This window comes from Podarcis liolepis (assembly GCF_965112155.1).
Source record: "Podarcis liolepis genome assembly, chromosome: 14".
Classification (NCBI taxonomy): domain Eukaryota; kingdom Metazoa; phylum Chordata; class Lepidosauria; order Squamata; family Lacertidae; genus Podarcis; species Podarcis liolepis.
Window position 1 is genome coordinate 19,634,419 of NC_139569.1, and position 20,434 is coordinate 19,654,852.

At 49.4% G+C, this 20,434-nt stretch overlaps 1 protein-coding gene across 4 annotated transcripts in view; it reads left to right on the top strand.

The window, feature by feature from the left end:
- The window catches only part of FBXL16 (F-box and leucine rich repeat protein 16), a 78,199-nt gene that overhangs the window by 50,833 nt on the left and 6,932 nt on the right, over positions 1 to 20,434 (top strand). For all 4 annotated transcript variants that reach the window (XM_083473765.1, XM_083473763.1, XM_083473762.1 and 1 more), the window contains exons 3-6: positions 7,385 to 8,106; positions 13,682 to 14,190; positions 17,819 to 17,903; positions 19,297 to 19,360. In XM_083473765.1, coding sequence (XP_083329891.1) covers positions 7,399 to 8,106; positions 13,682 to 14,190; positions 17,819 to 17,903; positions 19,297 to 19,360 — 1,366 coding nt within the window. In that variant the 5' untranslated portion in view covers positions 7,385 to 7,398. The remainder of the gene's footprint in view (positions 1 to 7,384; positions 8,107 to 13,681; positions 14,191 to 17,818; positions 17,904 to 19,296; positions 19,361 to 20,434) is intronic.

Genomic DNA, 20,434 nt, shown 5'->3' on the forward strand with positions numbered 1-20,434 from the left:
GAAAATATTGACACTTGGAGGGTCTGATATAACAGCCCTGCATAGAGCGGATCCTCAATAAAGGCCAGTCACTGTCTAACCACCTTGTGAGCCTTGTGCAGGCAAATCAGGGTGGAAGCTGAACAAACAGGTTGTTTGCAGACAACCTTCTGTGTGGCTGTTAAAAAGGCACAGGAGCCAGCTAATGGAAAGTGGCAAGCTTCACCAGTCTCTACCTCCACATCAAGCAGGAAAACAACAAAAAACAGGTTTTGCTTGGCCTTCTCTCTGATTCCCTCCCTCAGTCAGAAATGGGTGTGGGATGGGAAGAAGAGGCTACTGGGAAGCCGGAAGAACCCAGAGGGTTTGTGGGCAGTCCCCTCATTGGGAAGCTTCCCATTGAGCTTGCCACCCAGCCAGACATAATCTGACTCATTCATATTTATTTACAAACCATCCTTCCCTTCCGCCACCTGGCTTGGGAGTTATCGCCATGTTCCATCTGCTTGAGGTCGGGATAATTCCAACGGCGGTCTTCCCTTCTCTTGCACCCCCTGCCATGTGCCTAAAATAAACAATCCCCTTAGGGGAGCATACACACATGTGCACACTTGGAGTTTGCCAGTTTCACATTGTCAGAAACAGATGCACAAAATGCACACAAGAGAAAAAAGAGGACACAATTTTTGCAGGAACTGTGCCCATGCTGTTGCCTGCACCTAGGTGCACATTTAGAAAGAGTGACTCTGATTTAAATGGAAATAGAGGACAGTGACTCTTCAGGATCTCAATCCAAATGTCTTTCCCCCATCACTTGCTACCTGAGAAGCTTTTTAACTGGTTATGATGGGAATAGAGTCTGGGCTTTCTTGCACAGCAAGCATACACTCGACGTGCTATGATCCAGTTTTCAGCCTAAGTGAGTATGGGATGGATGCAAGCTTCTACCAAGTCATTTAACAGGGAGCTGCCTTAGACTGAGTCAAACAACTGGTCTATCTAACTCAGTATTGTCTTCACTGACTGGCAGCAGCTCTCCAGGGTTTCAGATAATGAGTCTCTCCCAACCCTACCTGGAGATGCCAGGGAGTGGACATGGGACCTTCTGCATTTAGAGCAGGTGCTCTACCACTGAGTAATGACCCTAATGAAGAAGTCCCCGGTTTTTTAAGGCAGTCTATTCTACTATCAAACAGCTTCCATAGCCAGGAAGCTCACCCTATCGTTTTTATTGTGATTTGAACTGCTAAGTTTGAGGGCAGCAATAGTCTCTCTAGATGTTGCAGAACTCCCTTAAGACCCATAGCCAATAGTAAGGGATGATGAAAGCTGTAGTCCAGCAACATCTAATGAGCGCCATGCTAGCAATCCCTGCTCTGGAACAGTAGGAAAGACATTTGCACCATCATATATTTGACCATGGCAAGGTAGCTATCATAGAATTGTAGAGGTGGAGGGGACCCAAGTCCAACCCCTCTGCAATGGAGGAATCTCAACTAAAGCATCCAAAACAGCATCATAGGTAAAGGTAAAGGTACCCCTGACCATTAGGTCCAGTTGTGGCCGACTCTGGGGTTGCAGCGCTCATCTCACTTTATTGGCCGAGGGAGCTGGCACACAGCTTCTGGGTCATGTGGCCAGCATGACTGAGCCACTTCTGGCAAACCAGAGCAGCGCACGGAAACGCCGTTTACCTTCTCACCAGAGTAGTACCTGTTTATCTACTTGCACTTTGACGTGCTTTCAAACTGCTAGGTGGGCAGGAGCAGGGACCGAGCACCACCCGTGTCATACAGCGCCACCCATGTCATACAGCCTCTTAATTGTCTCTTCTCTAGTCAAGACACATCAACTCCTTTAACCTTTCCTCCTAGGCCATTGTCAGCTTTGTCAATCTCCTTTGGGGGGGGGTCTCCTTTGGAGCGGAGGGTAGTAGGAGGCAAAGATTCAGTGTTTGATAATAGTGCTGGAAGCTGCCTGGTGAAATATCCAAAACTGGAAAAGAGATGGAAACATATGTTCAGTGGTTGGGTTCCCTGTAACTTAACAGTGGGGAATCCAAGACATGAGGATCCAATGTGGCCCTCCAGGCCTCTCTTTTCGGCCCTCATGGCTCTTCCCAGACTACTCCCTCAAGTGTTTTTGTCTGGGTGGAATATGTCACTGAAGTGTGATAACACCTCTTGCTGATCTCTGTGAATGTGTGCGTTTGTAGAAACTAGCCTACTGCACAAAAGTACATTTTACCTTCATTGCTGCTCCCACTTTTGCCCATGCCAAAATGCCAGCATGTGGCCCCTGGAAAGTTGCTCCGAAGGAAATGCGGCCCTCTGGCTGAAAAAGGTTCCCTCTCCCTGCCAGAACTCCTGGTTAAAATAGTAAACACTGCAAAATCAATCCTGTCTCCTAAGAGAGGGCACGCCTTACTACTCTGTGCCATTTAAACAGGGTGCATAATCTAGCTCTCTTGGCCACTGCGTTCTTGTGGGGCAGAATGTGGGGTGGTGCAAATGGAGAGGCTTTTCAGAAGAAGGGGGGAACCACCCAGCATCTGTATTCCATTCCTCTCCCAGCCAGCTGCCTTAACTGAAGGAAGGCCCGTTGTCTGTCAGTGGAGAGGAAAGCATGACTGTTGAGCATCTCTCTCTCTTTCTCTCTCTGTGTGTCTTTGTGGGGTTCCTCCACGCCAGCTGGCTCAGCAGAGAAACAGGCAGTCATCTGCATTGGCACGTGATTGCAAGCAGCGTCCAGGCCGGCAGACAGCAGATCCTAGCCTTGCTTCAAACATGTCTGTGCTGGCGAGTCTCCTGGGATGCAGACTCTTTGCTTCCTCCCTCCCTCTCCCTTTCAAGGTTTTTTTTTTGGGGGGGTTGCCCCTCCCAAGGCAAATGGGATGCGACAGGCTGTGGGGCTGCTGCCGTTTTGGGGCCTTCCCAGTCCAAGGCCTGGCCAGTGGAAGGCACCCTTAATAATTCATGGGCTTATTTATAGACTGAAAAAGCACTTTAGAAATACATCCCGCGAGGGCAAGGGGAAGGCAGTGTCGTTGCCAACTTTTCAACCAGCTGCCGCAGCTGTGCCTTAGTGGCAGGTTGGTGTGCAGGTGTTAGGGCATGGGTGGTGTATCTTGGGCCCAAGGGTCAAATGCGGCCCTCCAGGCCTCTCTGTCTGGCCCTTGGGACTCTCCCAGATCACACCCACTCAGCAGACCAATTCCATTCCCTCCTTGGGTGCTTTTGCTTGGCTGGAAAGTGCCCTTGAGCTCTGATCGTGCCTTTTGCTTGCCTGAATTTATCGATAGAGATGAGGTGTGTGAATGTGCATAGAAACTAGATTACGGTACAAAAGTTAACTTCACATTCATTGCTCTGCCCCCTTGGCTCCTGGTACTGCCCCCCCCCCCACTGCCGTGTGGCCCCTGGAAAGTTTCCCAGAAGGGAATGTGCAAAATGTTCCCCGCACCTGTGTTAGGAGCTAATAACAGGTTGCTTTTGTCATCAAAAGATTCCCTTGCCAATTTCTGCACCTTAATCTGCTGTTTGATGCACAAGAGCAGGCCAAAGTGATTTTTTCAGGTCAGCTGGCAACACAAGAAGGAAAGAATTGTCCCTGCCTCCTCTGTCTAAAATTGCAATTCTCTCCCTGGCTCCCATCCTTTCCATGAAGAAAAACAGCAGCAATTGCTTTATGTGCCGTGGGCAGTTGTCACGGCTGCAGAGGTGGCTGATGCCCATTGGGGCTGGCGGGGCAGAAGGCAGGGAGTCCAACTGCAGTTGGAGTCAGAGCTAATGGCAGACAGAGCCAATTGGTTCTAGTTTTGACTCCATCCTCCTCCCTGCCGAGTTCTGCAAGAGCAAACCTGAAACGAAGGAGGAAGGAGCTGGTGGCTCGTGCCACACCCTGGGGCTGGTTGTAAGAGGGGACCTGGCTGAGAGCAGACTGAGGTTGGTGCCCCATTTGCTCCAAAGGAACAGCCTCCACTGTGTTGCTCTTTTCCAGCAAAGGAGTGTTAACGTGTGGAATGGTGGCAGCCAGATTTCTCCCTCTAGCGGCCAACTTGGATAGGGCCTGAGGATCACTAGGGATGGCAATTGGCCTTATAGATGCAACGAAGGGAGGTGTCTGCATGCTCGGAGGGACCCCCAAGATTTACAGAAGCATATAGTTTTTTTTAAAAAAAGAACAAAATTCCCTAACACACACACACACCCCTGCATATGGGTGCACTCATGGAGAACAGGGGAGGTGCAAAAGTTTAATAAGAGGAGGAGGAGGAAGCAAGAGGGCAGAGGGAAATAAGAAAATCCAAGCAACAGTTTGTCTTGGTCCCACACACATTCTAACTCCTGACAACAGCCGGCTGTTTGTCAATCAGTTTTGTGTACTGGAAATAACCATTTGGATTCTACAAATTCTGATTTCTTACTTGCTGCACGTTTGAGCTATTGCTTGTGCTATGTTTTTTTCATCTCCCACCCCACCCCCCCATTCTTATTAAACCTGAAATTCTGTTGAATGCAATACTGAGGCGCATAAGATACTGATAATGGCTTACATTAGCTAAGGCTTTATTGATTGTGTATACCTCAAGATGCAAGTGTGCACTTTAGTTCAGAGCTGGCCAGTGTCTGGACTCTCTGGGGCCACACTATTCTCTGGACTGAGGGACAGGGCTGGAAATATATTTTACCACATCATCTTGTACAGCTCTTTAAGTGATCAGGCTCTGTAAATAAGATGGCACCATCTAGCAGCCAGAACATCACAACTATGGTCTGCAAATGCTCTGGTCCAGCAGTGCACTGTGTTGCACACTGTACTGAAGTCAGGCCCTGTGAATTATCTGTGCTGTGACCTGCTAAGCACAAGCCAATCTCCAAACCTGTCTTCCCATCCATCCATCTCTTGGCTCAGGGAAATCCCTGCTGCAGGCCTGCATTAGGAGTCCTGCCAGGCAGCTGGGTAAAATGGCCCCCTGTAAACAAACCAGAAAAGCTACCCGAGCGTGTGTGACTTCTGAATTTAGGTTCAATGGATAACACATATGCAAAATGAAGTGTGATCTTAAAAGTGTGGGATTTAAAAATATGTAAAATATTTGTATCCTCCTGTTCTAGTAATATTGGGTCCAGCATATAAATAAAGGCAGTAGATAAATCATGAGGGTTTTAAAAAAAATAAAAAATGGTGACAATGCTTATGGCCAGAGGTAACTGGAAAGAAAAAGGATGTAGACTCTTTGGAAACAAGGCAATTTCAATCCAGTGGCAGCTGATGCCCCTTGTAACTGGTAGGCTGGAAGGCAGGGAGCCCAACAGTAGGGGGAGCCAGAGCCCATGTCAGGCAGAGCCAACTCAGTCTAGTTTTGACACCATCTTCCACCCAGATTCAGTCTGTGGCATTTCTGGATAGGGACCTCTGCCTGAAAACCTGGAGAGTTGCTGCCAGTCAGTACTGAGCTTAGATAGACCAGTGGTCTAATCTGTGTAAGGCAACTTCCTATGCTTCCTAATCAGTCCTCTCCTAGAAGACCAGTATTAAACATGTGGGTTTCCCTTGCACCACCACCGCCCACTCTTGCAAGCCCCAGGATTAAGTTGCTATCAAAGCTGCCACCTTTGGTTGCTGTGGTTACTGCCGGAAAGTTTCATTCACATGACAATAGCAGAGCAAGACGAACTCAGCAACAAAGATTTCACTAAAGGAAAATTGGCTCAATTTCCAACCTTCTGCTTAGTTTACTGGAGAGAGCGGCAGACTCAGGACTAGCACTCGCTGAGGGGGAGGGATCTCCGGGCTGTCAGAGGGAGCTTGGTTGATGGAATGCTGCTTCGTGTAAAACATTCCCCATGGATACGGATGGGGAAGAAATTCACTGAAAGGCATTGTACTGAAAGGGGAATGTATCAAACTTGCAATTTCTGTATCACTGTGAGAACCAACATGTGGTGTAGTGGTTAAGAGTGGTAGTCTTGTAATCTGGTGAACCGGGTTCGCCTCTCCGCTCCTCCACATGCAGCTGCTGGGTGACCTTGGGCTAGTCACACTTCTTTGAAGTCTCTCAGCCCCACTCACCTCACAGAGTGTTTGTTGTGGGGGAGGAAGGGAAAGGAGAATGTTAGCTGCTTTGAGACTCCTTAGGGTAGTGATAAAGCGGGATATCAAATCCAAACTCAAACTCCTCCTCCTCTTCTTGTTCTTCTTCTTCAAAATTCGCACATACCTGAATTTTTGGGTGCAGTTTTCCAAGCAATCAAAGTTTACAAAAAAAAGCATATATTATAGGGGAAAGTGCACATGAAAATTAATATGCAGTGGTACCTCGGGTTACACACACTTCAGGTTAGAGACGCTTCAGGATACAGACTCTGCTAACCCAGAAATAGTACCTCGGGTTAAGAACTTTGCTTCAGGATGAGAACAGAAATTGCACGGCGGAGGTGCAGCGGCAGTGGGAGGCCCCATTAGCTAAAGTGGTACCTCAGGTTAAGAACAGTTTCAGGTTAAGAACAGGCCTCTAGAACGAATTAAGTTCTTAACCCGAGGTACCACTGTATTTGTGAAAATATCATTCCTAAATGCATTATATTAGGAAAAGTTGCTTTGCAAAAAGATGTACATTTCGTCAAAACTGTATGCAAAGATGGGAGAAAGTCACACCCAAATGCTGATGAAGTAAGCAAAGCAATACCCATTGCCAGTCACAGCCATGCCCCCTCAAAGCCGTACCCGCTTCTGAGATTATGCAACCTTCTAAGATTGTACAATACTGCTATTATACAATATTAATTAGGGATGCATTGCAACAGTTAGTGCTGATCTCCATGTGTTGCCTTTCACCCAGATTTACTATTTTCTGTAGACATACATGGGCAAATGGTTTGGAGTATTCCAATATATTCTTTTGAAGTGACTTAAGTTGTGTCTTCCTTGAAGTTCCATTATATGTAACAGAACTTGAACATCATTCTCTTTTCAACTAAAGCTCCCCTTCCGTTTTCTGTGTTCCTAAATGCTTAGCTTTGGAGCAACTCTTCCTGTGGTGTTCTTCCTAGGCACAGAGTGACCCTAGGAGTCAATCCTCAGTGGCTGACTCACCTCCTTTGACTCTGATTGACTCCAATCAGCACAAACTGTGAGAAGATTTCTTCTCATTGGCTCAAAAGCTCCCCTTCCATGCTGATTGGGTGGCCCTAGGATGCTGCAAACAGGGATGCTGCTAGTACCCTACTGCATAAATTGTGATGGGTCTTCAACCTACTGTGATCATGGGCCACTACACTTCTGCCCATTACCATCTAAAAGGGGGGCAATTCTTCCTGCAAGATGATTCAATGAAAAGTCGGGTGTTCCCTGGTGCGCCATGGGTCCAATTCCCTAACAGCCTTCCTCGTTGTTTTTCCAGAGTGACCTTGGAAGATGTCGAACCAGAGTAACGGTGATACGAAACCTCCATGTTTACCCCGGAACGGACTTGTGAAGATTCCCGCCCAGGCCAATGGACTCGGCTCTGCCAGCATCACCAAAGGGACCCCAGCGATGAAAAACCGCTTGTGCCAGCCTTCATCTGTGCCTGCTCTCATCGGTCCAGCCTTAGCAAATCACAGCGACCTGCCCATCCCCGGCCTGGCACCGCCCTTGTCCTTGGCGGCTCTGGCTGGGGTGCCATCTCCTTCTGGAGCTGCCATGGTGGGACTGAACTCCAGCGAGGCTTCCCCGACAAACGGGGAGGTCACTTCCCTTGAAGGCCTCTCCGGTTCCCCCAGTGAACGGCAGCTGGCTGTGGACGAGAAGATCCTCAACCGCTTGTTTACGTACTTTTCCGCCTGCGAGAAGTGTGTCCTGGCCCAGGTCTGCAAGGCATGGAGGAGGGTCTTGTACCAGCCCAAGTTCTGGGTGGGCCTGACGCCGGTGCTACACACCAAAGAGCTTTACAACGTCCTGCCCAGTGGAGACAAGGAGTTTGTCAACCTCCAGGGTTTTGCTATCAGGGGTTTTGAGGGGTTTTGCCTGGTTGGCGTCTCCGACCTGGACATTTGTGAGTTCATCGATAACTATCCTCTGTCCAAGAAAGGGGTGAAATCCATGAGCCTTAAGAGATCGACCATCACAGACGCAGGCCTTGAGGTAGGTAGATGGTAGGCACAGAGGGGGAAACTGAGGCCCAGGAACCACAGGCAGTCCAGGTAGCCACACCCCCTTCTAGCCACACCCTCATTCCCCAGCCACACCCCCTCTCCCCAGGCCACACCCCTTGCCACTCGGACTTTATCCTCTGGGTGTTTTTGCCTGGCTGGAACGTGTCCCTGAACTCCAGTAATGCCTTTTGCTTTTCTGGATAGAGGATAGAGAGGGGTGTGGGGGTGTTACTTAGAAAGTAATTTTTACATGTGTTTCTCTATCCAGGGACGTGGGTGGCACTGTGGGTTAAACCAGAGAGCCTAGGACTTGCCGATCGGAAGGTCGGCGGTTCGAATCCCCGCAATGGGGTGAGCTCCCATTTCTCGGTCCCTACTCCTGCCCACCTAGCAGTTCGAAAGCACGTCAATGTGCAAGTAGATAAATAGGTACCGCTCCGGCAGGAAGGTAAATGGCGTTTCCGTGCGCTGCTCTGCTTCGCCAGAAGTGGCTTAGTCATGCTGGCCACATGACCCGGAAGCTGTATGCCGGCTCCCTCAGCCAATAAAGCAAGATGAGCGCCACAACCCCAGAGTCAGCCACGACTGGACTTAATGGTCAGGGGTCCCTTTACCTTTCTCTATCCAGCTTTGCCTCTTTTCCTGACCCCAACACTCAGCATGTGGCCCACAGAATGTTGCCCAGAAGAGAATGTGGCCCTCGCGGTGCAGTATGTCCCCTGCCCCTGGTCCCCTGCCTTCATGCTGAGAGAGCCTTTCCCATACCCTCAACATTCCTCCAATGAAAATAGGGATGTCCTAAGGAAAAGCAGGACATTCTGGGATCAAATGAGAAACTAGGACAGCTTCTATAAATCTGGGACTGCCCCTGGAAAAGAGGGACACTTGGAGGGTCTGCTTTCCTCTGTTGCAGGGCTGGGGAACGTGCGGCATTCCATATGTTGGTCTACAACATGTCTGAGCATCGGCTGTCTTGATTTAGGCCCCATCTGCATTATGCATTTTAAGCAGCACCATACCAGTTTAAACTGTCATGACTTCCTCCAAAGAATCCTAGGAGCTGTAGTTTGTTCAGGGTACCAGGAGCTGTTTGGAGACGCTGATTCCCCATGCAGAGCTACAATTCTCAGAGTGCTATATTAATCAATACATCTTCACAGGGAAGTCTAAGTCTGCTTTATAATGCATAGTACAGATGTGACCTTATTTGTTTGCTTGTTTACACCCCGTCTTTAAGGACAAACCGTTATTCCAATGTGACTCAGCCACAACCATATTGTACGCACAATATGAACATCAGAAAAACCACCCAACATATGCAAACGATGGAAACACAGATCCAGTGCAAAATCAATCCCAAAACACCATATGATGATGGTTGCTGTTATTTTAATAAAGGGGAGGGTCTAAAGACAAACAGAGCAGAGGTGGCCTACAGGAGCTGAGCAGCCTAGGCAAAAGAGAGCCCCGATCCACAGAAAGAACTGAGCAGGCTGATGGGGTGAGAGGTAAGGGTAGATGGATGGATCAGCAGTCTGTTTATGGTAGTGCACCTCTGTAAGCCCTTCTGCCCCATTTAGCTTTGATTACTTACTTTAAAAAAAAACCATGCAGAGAAAATCCTGTCTAAATCCATATCTTCCCATGAAATGCATGCTTAAAAATATATTTTATCCCACTGTATGCCTTCCTTCCTTCCTTCCTTCCTTCTTTGCTTTTAGCATGGTTTTGCTTATTTATTTAAACAATTAATTACATATACTTCAATAATAGACAAGCATAAATAAATGCAGACAAACAATGCAATTGAATGAAAATGAAAATTAAACACATGCACACACAAAGTATAAATTCAGTTCATTTTATTCACATTCCCGGGGGGTGGATATTCTTGGTGTTGCAGGGTAGTAACTTTAAAAAAAAGTTTACATTATTCATAAATATCAGGAAAGCTGAAATGTTACTAAGAGTTCCAGACAGTAGCATAATTCACAGGAGGCATTTGAACGTTGTTATCATCATATAAAATTTTGCCACTTACCGTATTTTTCGCACTATAGGACGCACTTTTTCCCCTCCAAAAATGAAGGGGAAATGTGTGTGCGTCCTATGGTGCGAATGCAGGCTTTCGCTGAAGCCTGGAGAGCGAGAGGGGTTGGTGCGCACCGACCCCTCTCGCTCTCCAGGCTTCAGGAGAGCCCCACCGCCAGCCCCACAAGCTCGGGGGACAGCGGGAGAGGCGCAGCGCGCCCTTCCCGCTGTCCCCCGACTTGGTTAGAAGGCTGGCGGGGGGGGGCCTGCTCCTCCCCGTCGCCAGCCCCGCAAACTCTGGAGACAGCGGCAGAGGCGCAGCGCGCCTTTGCCGCTGTCCCCCGACTTGGCTAGGAGGCTGGCGGGGGGAGAAGCCTGCTCCTCCCCGTCGCCAGCCCCGCGAACTCGGGGGACAGCGGCAGGGGCGCAGCGCGCCTTTGCCGCTGTCCCCCGACTTGGCTAGGAGGCTGGCGGGGGGAGAAGCCTGCTCCTCCCCGTCGCCAGCCCCGCGAACTCGGGGGACAGCGGCAGGGGCGCAGCGCGCCTTTGCCGCTGTCCCCCGACTTGGCTAGGAGGCTGGCGGGGGGAGAAGCCTGCTCCTCCCCGTCGCCAGCCCCGCGAACTCGGGAGACAGCGGCAGGGGCGCAGCGCGCCTTTGCCGCTGTCCCCCGACTTGGCTAGGAGGCTGGCGGGGGGAGAAGCCTGCTCCTCCCCGTCGCCAGCCCCGCGAACTCGGGAGACAGCGGCAGGGGCGCAGCGCGCCTTTGCCGCTGTCCCCCGACTTGGCTAGGAGGCTGGCGGGGGGAGAAGCCTGCTCCTCCCCGTCGCCAGCCCCGCGAACTCGGGAGACAGCGGCAGGGGCGCAGCGCGCCTTTGCCGCTGTCCCCCGACTTGGCTAGGAGGCTGGCGGGGGGAGAAGCCTGCTCCTCCCCGTCGCCAGCCCCGCGAACTCGGGAGACAGCGGCAGGGGCGCAGCGCGCCTTTGCCGCTGTCCCCCGACTTGGCTAGGAGGCTGGCGGGGGGAGAAGCCTGCTCCTCCCCGTCGCCAGCCCCGCGAACTCGGGAGACAGCGGCAGGGGCGCAGCGCGCCTTTGCCGCTGTCCCCCGACTTAGCTAGGAGGCTGGCGGGGGGAGAAGCCTGCTCCTCCCCGTCGCCAGCCCCGCGAACTCGGGAGACAGCGGCAGGGGCGCAGCGCGCCTTTGCCGCTGTCCCCCGACTTGGCTAGGAGGCTGGCGGGGGGGAGCCTGGTTTTGCGGGAGGCGGGGGAATCCCCCCGCCTCCCAGGAAAGCCAGGAGAAGCCGTGCAGCCCTTTTAAAAGGCGCGCGGCTTCTGCCGGTTTTGCGGGAGGTGGGGGAATCCCCCCGCCTCCCAGGAAAGCCAGGAGAAGCCGTGCAGCCCTTTTAAAAGGCGCGCGGCTTCTGCCGGTTTTGCGGGAGGTGGGGGAATCCCCCCGCCTCCCAGGAAAGCCAGGAGAAGCCGTGCAGCCCTTTTAAAAGGCGCGCGGCTTCTGCGGGCTTTTGGGAGAGGTGAGGGAATCCCCCCACCTCCCAGTAAAGCCAGGGAAGCCCTGTGCAGCCCCTCCGCCAAGGAGAGGCTGCACGGGGCTAAAGGGGAAGCCAAAACAGCGAGCGGGATCCATCCCGCTCGCTGCCTTGGCTTCCTCCATAGCTGCGCGCAACCCCTCTGCCAAGGAGAGGGTGCACGGGGCTATGGATTCTTTAGCCCCACGCAGCCTCTCCCGGGAGGGAGAGGCTGCACGGGGCTAGGGGAAGCCAAAACAGCGAGCGGGATCCATCCCGCTCGCTGCCTTGGCTTGATCCATAGCTGCACGCAACCCCTCGGGCAGGGAGAGGTTGTGTGCAGCCTGTACGCTGCTCTTTGGGGCTGCGGGGGGTAAAAAGATTTTTTTTCTTGAATTCCCCCCCTAAAAACTGGGTGCGCCCTATGGTCCGGTGCGCCCTATGGTGCGAAAAATACGGTAGTTGAAATTGAATCTTTTTCTGATTGTCTGTTAGTATACCTTAATTTTTGAATTAGTTTTTCAGCAACAGCTATGGACCGGATTTGACTACACTATAAATCCTTATTGAACTCCTCTAAATGTTTCCATTTTCTTGCGATAACCATTCTAGCAGCTAACAATACATACAGAATCAATTCTTAAGAGAAAGATACAGAGTCAATTCTTTATCCAAATCATCTTCACTTGGCCCCTCTCATATCCCCAGTAATTCTAATGGAGGGATTGGTATCAAATTTTGTTTTGTTATTAAATTAATTCCTAGGAGCACCGCCTCCCAAAAAGCTGCCTCTAGGTGTATGCCTTTCTAAACCTATCTTACCCTAAAATATGCAAATTAAATAGTTGTTGGCTTGTTGGCAATTTAAGTAACTGTTGGGATCTGAGGAGTGTCTTGCAAAATTCAGAGAAGTGCAAAATCTGGAGAATAATTTCATTCCAATCCATGGATAAGGTTGGAATGCACAGATCAAGTCTATTCCCAATGGAATTTAAGGAAATTCAGTTTCTTGAGCATCCGTAGAGTGTGATTCTCTTCTTTTTTCTCTCTCTTTGAGAGAGCATGAGGTGGGTGAAAGCTGCAATACTATTGTACAGTTGCATCAGAGGAAGCCCCTTTGAACTCAGTGGGACTTACTTCCAAGTACACATACCTTGTAGGTAATTTACAGTACACACCTACATGTGTCTGCTTGAGAGGAAGCCCCACTTGGTTCAAAGGAGCAGGAGGGTGGGGAACCTTTGGCCCTCCCAATGTTGCTTAGCCAGTGTGGCATAGCAGTTGAGTGTCAGACCTGGGAGACAAAGGTTCCAATCCCCACTCAGCCATTACTTAGGGCCGCTCACCTCCTCCCACTCTGATTGGCTCCAATCAGCACAAAGTGTCAGAAAGACCTCTTCTCACTGGCTAAAAAGCTCCCCTTCCTATTGATTGGACGGCTCTAGGATGCTGGAGACAGAAACCCTGCTGGAGAAATATTAACAGGTCTTTAACCCTAGGTGGGGACGCAGGTGGCGCTGTGGGTTAAACCACAGAGCCTAGGACTTGCCGATCAGAAGGTCAGCGGTTCAAATCCCCGTGACAGGGTGAGCTCCCGTTGCTCGGTCCCTGCTCCTGCCTACTTAGCAGTTGGAAAGCATGTCAAAGTGCAAGTAGATAAATAGGTACCACTCCAGTGGGAAGGTAAACAGTGGTTCCGTGCGCTGCTCTGGTTCGCCAGAAGCGGCTCAGTCATGCTGGCCACATGACCCGGAAGCTGTATGCCGGCTCCCTTGGCCAATAAAGCGAGATGAGCGCTGCAACCCCAGAGTCGGTCACGACTGGACCAAATGGTCAGGGGTACCTTTACCTTTACCTAATCCTAGGTGACCTCAGACTACTACACCTCTGTCTCTACCCACAAGCCTGATGCCCGCTAATCCCTGGCTTAGATGATTTCCAATGTCTTTTCCAGCTTTGCCACTCTACGATCCCCTCCCTTAAAATGAAATCTGTGTCTTCCCTTTCTCAGGTCATGCTGGAACAGATGCAAGGGGTGTTGCGGCTGGAACTGTCCGGGTGTAATGATTTCACCGAAGCTGGCCTCTGGTCGAGCCTGAATGCCCGCATCACTTCCCTGAGCGTCAGCGACTGCATCAACGTGGCCGACGACGCCATTGCCGCCATCTCCCAGCTGCTGCCCAACTTGACCGAGCTGAATCTCCAAGCCTATCATGTGACGGACACGGCCCTAGCCTACTTCACTGCCAAGCAGGGTTACACAACCCACACCCTCCGCCTGAACTCCTGCTGGGAGATCACAAACCACGGGGTGGTCAACATGGTGCACAGCCTCCCTAACCTGAGTGTCCTCAGCCTCTCTGGCTGCTCTAAGGTGACGGACGATGGCGTGGAGCTGGTGGCAGAGAACCTCCGCAAACTCCGAAGCTTGGACCTGTCATGGTGTCCTCGGATCACAGACATGGCCTTGGAGTACATTGCCTGTGACCTGCACAAGCTGGAGGAGCTGGTCCTTGATAGGTAGGTAGAGAACTGAGCTCTCTTGAAGTTTCACAGAGGATGGGATGGAGGATTGAAGCATGATATGCTGAGCAGTGGCTAAATATCTTGCCAGGCCTCAGCTGAGCTCAGAAACCAGGCCATATAGATCAGTGGCAGAGCACCTGCTTGGCATGCAGAAGGTCTTAGGTTTGATATTCATCACCTCCAGGTAGGAATGTTTCCCCTGTCTGAAAAGCCTGGAGATCTGCTGCTGGTTAGTGTAGACCGGGGGTAGTCAACCTTTTTATACCGCCCACTAATGCATCTTTCTTGATGGTAAAGTTTCCTTACCGCCCACCAGTGTTCAATGGAAGGAGGATTCAGCTTCTACCGCCCACCTAGAATCCTGAAACGCCCACTAGTGGGCAGTAGATAACAGGTTGACAACCCCTGGTGTAGACAATACTGAGCTAAATGGCTTCCTACAACCCTAGGGCTTGGTTCTAGCACAGACACACAACAATCTGCAGCGGTTCTCAACCTGTGGCTCCCCAGATGTTGTTGGACTACAACTCCCATCATCCCTAGCTAGCAAGGCCAGAACTCAGGGATGATGGGAGTTGTAGTCCAACAACATCTAGGGACCCACAGGTTGAGAACCACTGAAAGGGTTAGAAGCTAATGGTACGGTTTAAAATGGGCTGGGCCTGTTTCCAGAGGGGCAAAACAAGGAGAGACGTCTGTGCAGCAGTTTCTCCCATCGTAACTCAAGGCTCAGGGGAAGCTGATTGCAGCAGAGACGCTTGCTGATAGGGCAGAGTCAGAGCAGGCAAGGTGGGGACCAGGGGTGGCCCATAGCTCAGGGGTAGAGCACCTGCTTAGCATGCACAAGGTCTCAGATTCAATTCCCAACATCTCCAGGTAGGGCTGGGAATGCCCTCTTGCCTGAAACCCTAGAGAGCCACTGCCAGTCATTGTAGACAAGTACTGAGCTAGATGGACCAGTGGCCTGGTTGATACAATGAGGCAGCTGCCTATCTGCCTGCAATGCAGCTTGGTCCCCATGAAACCAAGGGGTTTCCAGGAAACTGCAGTGCCTCAAGGAGCAGTGTTCTAGCCTTGATCTCCAAACACCTGTGGCTCATTTCCACTTGCTTCTGTAGATGACCCTGCTGGTGCAATGTCTTTATATGAGATTATGTTTCTAGCCCACCTTTCCTCCAATAAGCTCATGGTGGACTATATACTTCTCGTTTTATCCTCACAACCACCCTGTGAGGTAGGTGAGGCTGAGAGATGCTGACTGGCCCAAAGCCCACCAATGAGCTTCAGGGCTAATTTGAACCCTCTTCTTCTGTGTCCTGGCCTGGCATCCTAACAACTACACCAAGCTGGCTCTCTCCATCAGTGTCTGGCTCCAGTTATGCCAAGGCACTAATTGTCTCAGCTGCCTCCCCACCCATAACTTCAGGTACCAGTTGTGCGTGTAGCTTCTGATCTCTGGGCATCCGGAAAGGCCCTCCCCTCAGCCTAGGGACTGCACAGTCAGAAAAGCTTCTCTAATTCAATGCTGCCCCCTTGTGAGTTATCCTAGCACATGCAGAGAATCTGTGGGTCTCTCCAGACTATAGTGTGTGTGTATTCCGCAACATGTGCTTGACACAATCATAGGGCATTTGTGGTAAGTTTATTCTGCTTGCTTAGCTGTTCTGCGGTGCTTTTCCAATGCTACCCAATTATTCCTGTACAGAAGTGCAACAAAAGTGAGGCAACACCTCCCCACCCATTCCAGAACATTGTGGCATCTCCAGATAGGAAACAACCCTGTCTTGGATCCTGGAGAGTCTCTGCTAGGTAGTGTAGACAACACTGAGCTAGATGGACCAATTGTCTGACTTGGAGTAAGGCAGAGGCCAATGCTCCTATGAACATAAGAATAAATGCTAGATGAGACCAGTGGTCCAAGTCCAGCATCCTGTTCCCCCAGTGGCCTACCAGATGCTTGTGGGAACTTTTGAGCAGGACAAGAGCATCCTCCTCTTTGGGGGCTTCCGAAAACTGGTATTCAGGAGCACAATGCCTCTGACTATGGAAGCAGAGCAAAGCCTACAAGGAAGTTGCAGGAGATGCGCTACCTGGAAATGAAGCAGTATGGCTGCCCCAAAGGTTCTACGGGTGCAACCAGTCATGAATGTAGGGTCACGTGTGACCATCCCACAAACATCATGAGCACAAATCATCATGAATGCACAATAAAAAGGACACTTGGAAGAGACCTGTTTTGGGGTGATGGGTGCTCCTTAATCATGCCAGTGTCCACATGGCGTCGTTGGCATCAAAATACCAACTTTTGTATGCCCTCGCCACCAAGTTAATCTGGATTTACCTTTTTAGAAGAAAATCTTATTTTAAAAAAATCTTTGGCCAATAACCCGTGTGCAATTTCTCCAAGACCTGTCTCCAAATTTAAGTCCTCATCTGGAAGCTTTTTCTGGATGTGGAGATGTCTTCTAAGTAGTCAGCTCAAAATGCACTTGTGCCTCTCCAGAATGGAGCGCTGATGAAGAGGATTGGGCGACACAGTTCTGAAAGCTTCAAAGTGCACAGCACTGATTGGCTGTCCACTCTGATGTCACCGAGAAACACCGCCCTGCCCCATCTCCCAGGTTCCTTCCTTCCAGTACAAAATGCATAGCAATACATACATGCATTTAATGCATAGTCTAGTTTGGTCCTCTGACAACTGCTGCTGTTCAGTTTATTGGTGTTTCATTATAAATGTGATGTCAATTTGTTTTAAAATGCACATTGCCCAGGTTTTCATGGCAACACATTTGGAAAGGCTGGAATGTAGCCAACTAAGTTTTACTCAGAGTACACTTGTTGCAATTAATGGACATAACTCTGAGTAGAACTAACACTTGATACAACCTGATGGTTTTAGAAACTGTACCATCAAAAGGTCGCCTGCTTTCCCCCCATGCCTGCTGCTCCAGCTTTTTAAAAAATTGTATCTAGTATTACTAATATTGAAAAATATGGTGCATACAATATTTCAGCACATACAGTACTTAGTACACCTAGGTATTATATTCATCAACAGCATCATGCATCATATAAATAAAATCTATTGAATCATATCACACTGGCAGCCTCATATTTGGCTTTGCTAGGGAATTCTAAGGGGGAAAATATCAGTTCAGTTTTGAAATCAGTTGTTAAGATCAGTACAGTTTTGAAAGGTGTGGCCCGCCATCTTGATTCCAAATGGCTTCCAGCTGTATCCAAACACAGACGAAACCTGCTCCTTGATTGAAGAATCCATCCTGCAAAATTGGGTTAGGATATATTAAGAGCTGTCCAGACGCGGAGCAAACAAAGAAACAACTCTTCAAAAGATAGATATAGATTATATTGAATTATTTATTTATTGAATTATTTAATTTATTTAATTTGTAGTATGGTACATTTTCTAATATTCCAGCTCTCAAACTATGGAATCCATACATTACTCATCTCAACATAAAAAAGGCATTTAAAAGCATAAATTATACTGCTGCTTTATATCAATAATAAAAAGGGACTGGGCAGTTGAGAAGTTCCCCCCTTGCTCCTATTGTTCATGCCTTCCTCCTCACAGTTGCGATTTTCCCCAACTCTCTTGCAGGTGTGTGCGGATCACAGATACCGGGCTCAGTTACTTGTCCACCATGTCATCTCTTAGGAACTTATACCTCCGTTGGTGCTGCCAGGTAGGTAATAGATAGGGCTGGCCCTACTAATAGACTGATGCAAGTGCCTCTGGAGGCAAATGTTGAGGGGCAGCAGGGGCAGCTCTCCCCCCCCCCCCGACATGACTTTCTTTGTTAGGCTTGAAGTACAATTCAATAGCAGCTCTAGGCAGCTTCTGTGTGTGGAAAGCAGGGTGTTATTATGCCACCTTGTCTTCAAGGGGCAAAATCTCCTGGGCAGTCCCCAAGAATCCTCTGGTAATGGGGAAAGAGCAGCCTGGTTCTTTCAATCTGTTGGCAGAGGCTATAAAGAGGTTGGGGAGGTGGGAAAGATTCTGGGGGTCTCCCTTTACGCAATCCCTGCTTCCTGCTCTCTCCCCCAACAGCTGGCAAGTGGTGGCAGCTGCCAGGTCAGTTGGCAAATGACAATATTCTGGAGCTTCAGGTGGTCTTGTAGCCTCACCTTTGGGGAGGTGAGTCCTCTATTTGAAGGACTGACAACAGTGATGGCTGGTGCCCATTGGGACTAGCCAGAGCCAATGACAGGCACAGCCAACTAATTCTAGTTTTGTCTCCATCCTTTTCCCTGCTGAGTTCTACAAGGACAACCACCGAGACTTAAGGAGGAGGAAGTTGACAGCTAGTGCCACATCTTGGATGGGCTGTAGGTATGAAGGCAGACAGGTGGGGGCTGGCTGAGGGCAGACTGAGGCTGATGGGACAGTGCCCTATTTTCCCAAATGGACCGGCCTCCACTGCTCCAATATTTTGTTGATGAAAATACGGACAGACATAGAGTTGGTCATCTGGTCCAATTTCTTTCTCAGTGTAATATCTACAATACAGGATGCAACTGCAGTATCTTTGGGTAGGCCTCTGCTGCTAGATCTCAAGTCAAAGAGAGCCCCCTGCTTCCTGAAGCAGAGTGTTCCACTGCTGAACAGCTCTAGCCATCAGGAAGTTTCTCCTAATGTTGTCATCTGCAGTAACAGAGAACCAGTCTGCTCCATCTTCCGCCTAACAGCCATTCAGCTCTCCAGTTGTTACTGAACTACAACTCCCATAATCCCCAGCGTGCATGGCCAGTGTCCAGGGCTTATAGGAGCTGTAGTTCAGCAACATCTGAAGGGCCAAAGGTTGCCCCAGACTTCTCTAGAAAGGTCATTTACATAGCTGTCAATGTTTTCCTTTTTTAAAGGGAAATTCCCTTACTCCGAAGAGGATTCCTTGCAAGAAAAGGGAAAAGTTGACAGCTATGGTTATTTCACAGTTGGCACCCGTGCCAATAGAATACCCCCATATTGGCAAGACTTCAGGTCTTAAAAACGAGCATAGTTAACAGACTTAACCCACTTGCTTCTCAAGTAATAGCAATTCAGGCTCACAAATCCTCCCTCCTTCTCTCCTGTTTCAGGTTCAAGATTTTGGCCTGAAGCATCTGCTGGGAATGAGAAGTTTACGCCTCTTGTCTGTTGCTGGTGAGAGCCAAACTAAGGGGAAATTTTCTGATGCATATCATGAATCCATTTGAACCCACCACTTTGCTGAGACTTTGCAAACACTGTCACCACATTCTTTTGTGTGGGGTGGGGGCAGGGCAAAAGGAAAATAAGGGAAACTTTGGCTAGGGATTACACACTACCTCCCCCTCTCCCCAGAAAGCTGAAAGTGGAGAAAGGGAATTGATAATACTCATTTCTTTGGTCACTTTACTTCAGAGGCAGGAAACCCTTTTCTGCCTAAGGCAGGCTTCCTCAACCTCTGCCCTCCAGATGTTTTGAGACTACAATTCCCAGCATCTCTGACCACTGGTCCTGCTAGCTAGGGATCATGGGAGTTGTAGGCCAAAAACATCTGGAGGGCCAAGGATGAGGAAGCATGGCCTAAGAGCTGCATTGCCTCATGAGAATGACAATAATGGGCACAGAAATGCATACAACTGAGGTAAAATGTCTATTAAAACACTTATATTTGTGAAAATAATATTATACAAAAGCATTGTGTTCAAGGAAATGGCATACAAAAATGTGTAACCGGCCAAATTGCATAAAATGTGTATATTAGGATAAATTTGCACTAAAATACTGATGCAGTTTCATGCTAACTTTTTAAAAAGAATCTTGAACTAGTGTGGAATTGTGGAGAACTGAACTTGAGGCCAGAGAAATGAGAAACCAAGAGAAACCAAAACTAATGAATTCACGTGTCCCTAGAATAGCTTCAGCTGAATTCAGTGGGGATGACTTCTGAGGCCACATTAACACCACACATGTAAAGCACTATGACACTACTTTGAACGGGCATGGCTTCCCCCAAAGATTTCTGGGAGCTGCTGAGCGTTGTTAGGAGGCCCCTATTCCCTTCCTGGAACTACAGTTCCCAGAGTGGTTTCACAGTTAATCCCACTTTGCAGGGGGCTGTTAAAAGTGGTATCAGAGTGCTTTAAATGTGACGTGTGAATGTGACCATTGTTAGCCTTGCTTGCTGTAAGTTGTGGTCGTCTGAATGAGTTGCTTCTCGTTCATGGGGTGCTCTCTGATTTTGGTCTTTCC